Source organism: Mauremys reevesii, linkage group 8 (genome assembly GCF_016161935.1).
Source record: "Mauremys reevesii isolate NIE-2019 linkage group 8, ASM1616193v1, whole genome shotgun sequence".
In the NCBI taxonomy this organism is placed as follows: domain Eukaryota; kingdom Metazoa; phylum Chordata; order Testudines; family Geoemydidae; genus Mauremys; species Mauremys reevesii.
Window position 1 is genome coordinate 316,885 of NC_052630.1, and position 9,732 is coordinate 326,616.

General features: G+C 48.3%; 1 protein-coding gene across 7 annotated transcripts in view; it reads right to left on the minus strand.

The window, feature by feature from the left end:
- The window catches only part of REEP2 (receptor accessory protein 2), a 69,949-nt gene extending 61,843 nt beyond the window's left edge, over positions 1-8,106 (minus strand). For all 7 annotated transcript variants that reach the window (XR_005583697.1, XR_005583698.1, XR_005583699.1 and 4 more), the window contains exons 1-3: positions 7,880-8,106; positions 6,868-6,940; positions 113-189 (exon numbers count right to left, since the gene is read on the minus strand). Coding sequence is in view for 1 of the 7 variants with exons in the window: in XM_039484783.1 (XP_039340717.1) it covers positions 113-189; positions 6,868-6,940; positions 7,880-7,911 (182 nt within the window). In the remaining 6 variants the exon portion in view is untranslated. The remainder of the gene's footprint in view (positions 1-112; positions 190-6,867; positions 6,941-7,879) is intronic.
- Between the last annotated feature and the right edge of the window lie 1,626 nt (positions 8,107-9,732).

The window sequence follows — 9,732 nt, forward strand, 5'->3', positions numbered from 1 at the left end:
AGTCCTTGAGTGGAGAGGACCCTTCCTCCTGTATCCCACAGCAGCTGATCCTAGAAGAGTGTCAGAGCTTTCCCTCCCTTCCCCACATGGAATGAACAGCCTGGATACTCACCAGGAAAGAACAATATCTGTGAGTGTTTCTGCTGTGGTGAAGAAGGCAAACACAATCCAATACATCATCCACTTCACCTGTAAAAGGACAGCTATTCCATTAGAAACCAAAAAACACAAACACTAGGTTACAATCCAAAAACTGGGATTTTTTTCCTTGTAAAATGACTTGTCACCTGAAGATGTTAATTTTATCCTAAGGATGAGGGTACGTATCAGTAATTTAGGACAGAACACATTAAATGGATGTCATAATTAATCCATAAAACATGAAATTATGAACACAGGAAAATATCAGCTAAGGTTAACCTTTAAAAAAATCCAAACAAATTAAGATATGCAAATACATAGCTAGGAACGCCCAAACAACCTTAACTCTTATGTAGTGACACCATAAAATACCAAATGATTACAGCATTTTAACGTTTATAGTCCCAAACTAGATCAAGACTTTTTGACTGAACATTAGATTTTTCTTTTTGCCATAAATCACAACACGTCTGGATTTCCTTCTAATTTTAACTTTGACCCTGAATTTCCTGGATTTGTCATGCTTGGAGATATATATAGTGACATGCCTATAGTACTGCTTTTACTCTAAATTACTGATATGTACTCTAAACCTTAATTCCATCTTTGATGTAGTTTGTTTGGGAATTTTCATTTTAATTAAAAGTTTTATAAGTGAACAAGAAACCCATAGAAACTGTTACCATGTGATATTTCTGGGGAAGTTTATTTATTTAATTATTAAACTTTTAGGGACATATTTCCCTGTGGGTCCTGATTGTTTGATGCTCTGGAGCCAACAAATTTTCCCCTCCCTGTTGAATTGGTGAACTGGGTAATTTTTGAAAAGACATATTTAAAGACATTAATGATCACTTTTTGCTATTATTCATAACGGAAAGAATATCTATTAGAGACTGAAGAATAAAGTTTTCTCCTTCAGAGAAATGCACGAAGTGTTGCCCTTTTTCAAAATTATCACCAACTCCCTTTGTTTTCAATAGGAGAAAAGTCAAGATGCCCTCGGGGAAGATGGTAGCCCTCCTGTATTGTTAGAAGGTAGGGAGAAGCACTGCAAGCAGCACATAAATGGAGGCAGTGGCTATCTTTGCTAAAGGCAAAAAGGTACCTTTGCTGAGGCTAAAGGTAGTCTCAAAGCCACTGAGAATAATGGCAGATGTTAGCCATTGTGAAATAGGGGAATTGTGTGTGGAATTATCTAGAAGAAGGTTATGCGCTGAAGTTTACATTTTCCTGCCTGATGAAGAAGTTTGAAGAGTGTCATTAAGATAATTTGGGAGGAAAAAAAATAAGATCTGATATAGGATGCTAAATTTCTTAAAGAACCACCTTAATTTAAATTTTATTTCAAACTAATTAATGGATTTACTTGTAAAGTCTTAGAAAATTCATTCTATGCTCAACAAGTAAGTGCTGTAATTTTGGAGAAAAATACAGCATATCCTTATACACAAGAGAGTGAATTCCTGCAAACCTCAACTCAGCCTTAACTATGGAGCCACAGCTGAGAGACACATCTACAATATACTGAATACTATTGGTCTCAATATAGAACTTTATGGTGTTGTGTCCCACTTCACTTTTTGTCATATTGCAAATTGGCCATTTATTTGATGCCCCTAGTCTCTATTTGCCAGAAGTTGGGAATGAGTGACAGGGGACGGATCACTTGATGATTACCTCTTCTGTTCATTCCCTCTGAAGCACTTGGCATTGGTAGCGTTGCCAGATGTCCAGTTTTTTGTTTTTTTGTTTTTTTTTTAACCAGAGCACCCGATCAAAAAAGGACTCTAGCGGCTCCGGTAAGCACCACTGACCAGGCCGTTAAAACTCCAGTTGGTGGTGCACACAGGCTCTACGTGGCTCCCAAGAAGCAGCCGGCATGTCTGGCTCCTAGGCAGAGGGGTAGCCAAGGAGGCTCCATGCGCTGCCCTCACCCACAGGTGCCACCCCGAGCACCAGCTCCGCAGCTCTCATTGGCCAAAACCGCAGCCAATGGGAGCTGTGAGGGCAGCGCCTGCAGGCAGAGGCAGCATGTGGAGCCCCCTGGCTGTGCCCCCACCTAGGAGTCGGAGTGACATGTTGCCGATTCCCGGGAGCTGCCTGAGGTCAGCGCCGCCTAGAGACCACACCTCCTCCCACACCCCAATCCTCTGGCCCCAACCCCCTCCCGCACTCCAAACCCCTCTGCCTCAGACCAGAGCCCCCTCCTGCACCCCAAACCCTTCATCCATAGCCCCGCCCCAGAGCCCACACCCCCAGCCAGAGTCTTCACCCCCTCCCGCACCCCAACCCCCTGCCCCAGCTTGGTGAAAATGAGCAAGTCAGTAAGGATAGAGGAGAGTGAGCAACGGAGGGAGGGGGGAAGGGAGTGGGCAGCACCTCGGAAAAGGGGTGTTCAGTTTTCTGCAATTAGAAATCTAGCAACCCTAGGCATTGGCCACCATTAGAAGATAGGATACTGGGCTAGATGGACCTTTGGTCTGACCCACTATGGCCATTCTTATGTATTCCTACTCTTATTTTCTGATAGCCCCTTGCAAGAGGCTTTATAAAAGCCATTCTGAAAGCTCAAATTAAGTTATAGTGACTGATTCTCCTTTACTCATTATTCTGTTGACTCAAAATTCTACATCAAAGACACACGGTTTTCCGTTAAAGAAACTGGGCTGCTTCATCCCGATCATTAACTCCCCCAAAGACAGAAATTGTTGGGCCGCACCAGAATAGATGACTTCACACAACTAGAGGCTGCACTGATGTTAACAGAGTCAACCATCTGTTAACTGCTTGGACTGTTCAGTGCAGCAGAGGCCGAAGGCAATTGGTTGGTGGGAGAAAAAGCCAGGCAGGAAGCTAGGGATCGTGGTCTGCAAAAACAGGGGGAAAAGGACAAGCTGAGTTTGCTACAAACTAGAATAAAAAGCATTGGTAAAGTGGGTGACAGTGGGACAAGTAAGGTAAATTGGCTATGTAAGGCAGGAATTAAAAAAAAAAAAGGCAAATGAGCATAGATAAAAATTCTTCTCTTTTCTTTGCCAGTGTTGTCTATTTTTTAGACTGAGCTTTTCAAGGCAAGGACTACTAGTTTTGCATTTTGTTTTTGCAGTTTTAAATAATTGGCAGACTGCTAATTGAAAAGAATAAATATAATTGTGTTCCTTAGAGCACCACTCTTTCAGGTACTGTAAAAATTATAAGCCAAAACCCTATACTATAAACATTAATGTTGCATAATCAAACACTGAAAAGTTAGACAATGCCAGTTATTCAGATTGATAGGGCAACAATAATATTTCCTAACTTTCAAATGCTTGACCTTCCAACAACACGTTCTTTTAACATACTTTTATAGAATAATAGGTCTCATGCTGGCAGTATTATCCTTGGAATTTCTAATTAGAAATGACAATTTCTTAACTCGAAGTGTTGAATCCAACATGAGGGAATTCTATATAAGACATCTTGATATATACAGAAGAACTGATAACAGAACAAAAAATTAGTGGTAGTTTAGGTACAAGTGCTCATGACATGACCACATTTGTTAGGTGCCAACAGACTAAAGTCCAAAGCAGTAATACCTGATGCTGTAAAAAGGCTCAGTTTCACAAAGCTGAACACAGTTATGAACCAAATCAGTTGGTTGCCACATAACAGTGTTTAGCCCACTGGTTCATCTTCAGTCCATGCATTATGCTTTTCTGGGATGATGGGTAAACATCCTCCCCATAAAAAGACAAAAAAGCAGGGAAATGTAGTAGGAAGAGAACCTGAAACAGAAGCCCTTGTATCAGAGGCCTGGTATAAGGGAGGATTTGCTCACAAAATCTGGCAAGAACAGGACTGATATTGCAGAAATATACATTCCTAAAAAGTGCTAAGCACAGAGTACTCACGCAGACACATCCCGATATCAAGTAATACCAGAACATCCCAATATCATGGATGGTACAAAAACATTCCCCAAGAGTAACAGGAACACACTGACCTCTCCTAAAAAATGAGATCAGGATAACAGTACATAATAAAAATGTTTTAATCAAACAAACATGTACAAGGTAATGGGTAATAACTAGCCACTTCGGGGAAACTAACTATGTCAGAGGCAGTAATAACTTGTTTGTATCAAGGTATAATAATGTTTCTCAAAGGAAGTATCTTTGTTCAGCCAAGGGGAGAATGAAAAGTCCCGTCATTCACTAAACTGCATCCATTGTCATGGGCATACATGTCTTAGTATCCTCGTAAAGTCTGCCAGGTGCTATTACCATGCTTTGTTGACAATAAACCTGACCTGGTGCCTTCGCACCTTAACGCATCTTGTGGTCATTGGGGGGTTCACTCAAGGTCTGTTGTGCCACTTGTCTGCGCAAAGCTGGGTCAGCACACAGGGGGGAAAAAAAAAACCCACACACATGCAGCCAAACATCTAACCATAAGTACAAAGTACTATAATTAGGAAGGAAAAAAAAATCAAATGCACAAATGTAAAATGTTTTTTAATTCATTTAATGTGTGCCATTTAATTCTGCATTGTTCCACCACAACCCATTTCTCCCTCAAACTGACACCACTACTGAGTCACTACTGATGTGGTCTGGATTCAATAGACAAAGCTCCATATAACTTTAGAAGGCTGAAGAAACATTGCAGAACTAGGACCTGTAGCCCTTACTGTTGATACCATTCCTGGCTCTGCAGTTCTGCAAATAGGAGAACCACAAGTCATACCACAGACATCAACTCCACCACACCAGTGTCCTACTAATCAGTGTTGCTGCTCCTCTTAGAGGCAGCAGTGAAGCAGGCAAAGAAGAGTAAAGAGGGACTAGACTCCACCCAAATACCAGCCAGATATCACCTCTCACACTGAGGTGCTGTTCTGAAATGCTCAGAGGAGCACCATGCCTCCAATCAGGAGATTCATTGCTTGCTGCTGGAAAGTCCACATCCCAAACCACTGCGACACCATGGGCAGAAGCCACAAGGGTGGGGAGACTAAAGAGAAATAAGCCCTAAAACAGGGATCGGCAACCTTTCAGAAGTGTGTGCCAAGTCTTCATTTATTCACTCTAATTTAAGGTTTTGTGTGCCAGTGATACATTTTAACATTTTTAGAAGGTCTCTTTCTATAAGTCTATAATATACAACTAAACTATTGTTGCATGTAAAGTAAATAAGGCTTTTAAAATGTTTAAGAAGCTTCATTTAAAATTAAATTAAAATGCAGAGCCCCCCGGACAGGTGGCCAGGACCCAGGCAGTGTGAGTGCCACTGAAAATCAGCTTGCATGCTGACTTCAGCACCCGTTGCCTACCCCTGCCCTAAAAGGAAGCTGGAGAAAATCCAGCCTGACAGAAGTCTCTTATCATTCAAGAAAAGAAACGGGGCAGAATAAATCATCCAACCTATAAAAGGAAAACTAAAGAAGACTGAGAAGACTGAAGAGTAACAAAAGGAGGCAGAAGAAAAGGGCTAGAGAACCATATTCCAATGAAGAGGGGAGGGAAAAGCATCTCATCTGTTTGGACTTTGAAATACTTTCAGATTATACCATATTTTCACACTTTCACTGTCTCTCCTGCTAAACTAGATTTAGGATTTGAAACCTCCAGCCAAATCAGCCTCTTTCCATGACATCTCCTTTTGTTCCAAAACTGTCAATAGGCAGGGGTAACATATTAGCCTACAACTTGGACAAAAGGGCCCCTCGTAATTTGAGTACCTGGATATTTTTAACAAAAATTATCTGGACAACTAAATGATCAACTCTGGAGATGCTCACCCTTCTTAAAAAGATACTGTTCCAACAAGTCTGTGTCTGCAGAGAATCAGTGTGACATCCATGTATGGGGGCATACTTTTCCTTCAGGACCAGAAACTTAAGGAGTTTTAAATTTAAACTTAAATGGTGCCACCAGAGAAATACTGTTTTGATAAAGCACTGCTTGCCATCTCAGTCTGGTTCCTTCTGCCAGGGTTTTGCTGTCTGACCTCATTAGAATAGATTAATACCCTCCATCCCTTCCTCTCAACAAGCAAATCTGAAACACCATACCTTCTTAAAGGATCCATTAATATTATCAATAATGAGCACCTGCAGAGCATAAGAACACAAGAACGGCCATACTGGGTCAGACCAAAGGTCCATCTAGCCCAGTATCATGTCTGACTTCAGCCTGATTTTCAGGAGAGCTCTGCTTCCTTATGGGTACCTAAACATAGACCAGATTTTCAAGCTTGCTCAGTAGCCAGCTGCTCCCCAGCACCCAATATGCTGAGCTCTTCTGAAAACCTGTCCCTTTATTCTGGTGCTTAAATGGAAGCTGAGCTCCTTTGAAAATCTGGCCCCAATTGTGTGAGCAGAATTCTGTTGGAAATATCTGGTAAAGCGTTATGGTCAGCATCAGCTAGCCTTCAGTCGTGAGGGGCTAGTATTCTCATTTTACAGACGGGCAAACGGAGATGCAGAGCAGCAAAGTCAAAAGAAGTCAGTGTCTGAACTTAGCATGGGTGAGTCTGAACACACCGCACCTAGCCTTGTGGGACTGGCCTCTAGCTCACCACACCCACCCACATGATAGGAGATGTGCTTTGTCCCATACAGAGAAGGACAAAAAGCTGATCTCAGGAGGGGGAGGATCTTGGGTGGTATGGTATTGTTGAAAACAGGATGAGAGTCAGGTTTGCCAGTGGGAACACAACACGGTGACTCACACTTACATATTCTTTTACATTTTTCGTCTTCACGGCCTTGTAAGAGGAATATGCAGGGTATAAAGTGCCGAATAGTAGCCTGGAATAAAACACAGCCCATGAGAACTGTTCAGCATTCTTAGCCACTTGATGTTCCTCTCCTCCTGGATCTCAATACCTCATCTTAATTTTGCTTTCCGTCCCCCCCCCCATCCTTTGATCTCAGGAATAAGATTCAGTTATTGGCGCGCTCACAGCCTGCCTGAAGCCACCGCAGGCTTTTACCAAGGGCAGTTCCACTGGCACCAAACCCTCCTTTTATAAATATCTAAAAGCTCCAGCTTCCTGAATTTCCTACCACTGTCTCTCTCTCTCCATGCCTTTCGCAGCTGGGGATGGTGGGGATTACAGCACTATGAAATGCACATTACAAGGTGATTCACCTCAAGACTATTCAGAAATGTACATTAGTAAATGATTTTGCTGCATTTCATGCAATGGACACAGTGCCCAAGTGCTCCAGCTAGCACTGCTGACAACCAAGAAGCCAGGTTTAATGGGTTAGAGCTTTGACCTACAAAGCTCACAGCGCTCATCCATTTTCAGGATGACTCTCGCGGGTGGGCTGAGTTATGCGTCTCGTTCCTACGAGGCGAAGCAGGTGCTGACAGGGACCCCGTCTCAAATTCACACCCCCGCTGTTCCCGAATAGCCTCCAGTGCCCCCTGCCAGATGCAGCTAATGCCGGCGGATGCCCAGCGAGGTGGGTGGGCTCCGGGCTGCAGACGGCTGGGGGGCGGTGTCGCTGCGCGTGTGGCGAGGGCTTGGAGCTCCCGAGGAAGAGGCGCTAGCCCTAAGCCTACGGAGCCTCCCCTCCCCACCGACCCCGGCCTCGCAGCGCCCCGACACGCCCGCCGCCTGAGGCTGCGGCTCGCTCTGCAATTCTCCGCAGCGCGAGCGGGTCTCTCGGCCCCCGCGTGCGACCCGCGGCTCCGCAGACTCGGGGGCCGGGATGCTGCACAGCCACCCCCGCACTCACACCACGAGCCGGGAGATGATCCACGAAACCATGGCGGAGCCGGGCCGGCTCGAGGTCCGAGAGCAGCGGGTCCGCGGCAGCCGGCTCGGGCAGCCTCGGACGATCCTTAAAGGGCAGGTTCCTGCAGCAAGTATGGCCCCACCCCAGGCTCTTAAAGGGTAGGCCACCCGCGTCGGAGGGAAAATGGGTCCAGAGCATCCCAAGAGCAACGTCTCCTCAGTGCGAATCCTGCGCGGCGCAGTATGTCCCACCTACCCGCCCACCACGCAGCGTCATCCCCCCCCGTACCGCTCCGCGCCGCCACACAGCGACCCCCCTCAGTATCCCCTCCTCCCGCGCCGCTACACAGCGACCCCTCCGGAACCCCTCCCCCCGCACCACCACACAGCGACCCCTCCCGGTACCCCCTCCCGCGCCGCCACACAGCGACCCCCGATACCCTCCGCGCCGCCACACAGCGACCCCAGTATCCTCCTCCCGCGCCGCTACACAGCGACCCTCCGGAACCCCGCACCACCACACAGCGACCCCTCCCGGTACCCCCGCGCCGCCACACAGCGACCCCGGCACCCCCGCGCCACCATACAGCGACCTCCCGATATCCCCCACCGTACCCTCCGCGCCGCTACACAGCGACCCCCAGTATCCTCCTCCCGCGCCGCTACATAGCGACCCCTCCGGAACCCCTCCCCGCACCACCACACAGCGACCCTCCCGGTACCCCCGCGCCGCCACACAGCGACCTCCCGATACCCTCCGCGCCGCCACACAGCGACCCCGGTATCCCCGCACCGCCACACAGCGACCCCGGTATCCCCCTCCCGCGCCGCCACACAGCAAACCCTCCCCGGTACTCCCCCACGCCGCCACTCAGCAACCCCTTCCCGGTACCACCCGTTCCGCCACACGGCGACCCCCCCCTCCCCGGTACTCCCCCGTACCACCACACGGCGACCCCCTTCACCGGACCCTCCGTGCCACCACACAGTGACCTCCCCAGTACTCCCCCGTACCCTCTGCACCGCCACACAGCATCTCTCCTCGCGGTACTCCCCCATACCACCACACAGCAACCCCCCCCACACCGTACCCTCCACACCGCCAAACAGCGACCCCTCCCCGTACCTTCCCGCGCTGCCACACAGCGACTCCCCCCCTGATACCCCCTTGTATGGCCGCACAGCGACCCCCCCTGCCCCTCCGGTGCCACCACACAGCGACCCCCCCTCCTGGGGGAGGGATAGCTCAGTGGTTTGAGCATTGGCCTGCTAAACCCAGGGTTGTGAGTTCAATCCTTGAGGAGGCCACTTAGGGATCTGGAGCAAAAAAATTGGTCCTGCTAGTGAAGGCAGGGAACTGGACTCAATGACCTTTCAAGGTCCCTGCCAGTTCTAGGAGATTGGTATATCTCCAATTATTACCTTTATTACTCCCCGGTACCCTCCGCTCCGCCACGCAGCATCCCCCGTACCGCCACACAGCAACCCCCCCCACCGTACCCTCCGCGCCACCACAGAGCGACTGCCCCCCGGTACCCCTCCATGCTGCCACACAGCATCCCTCTGCCCCGCGTACCCCCCCCCGAGCCGCCAAACAGCACTCACCATATCCCCCTGCGCCTCCATACAGCACCTCCCAGTACCCCTCCGCACCCCCATTCCCCTCTTCCACGCCGCCGCACAGTGCACCCCACCGTACCCTCCGCGCCGCCACACAGTGCACCCCCAGTACTTCCAGTACCGTACCGCTTCCTGTCAGAGCGCCCCCCATACTTCCCCTCCCCATGTTACCACACAGTACCCCACACCAGCCGTGTCACCACACACCGACCCCCCGTACCCCTCCGCACTGCC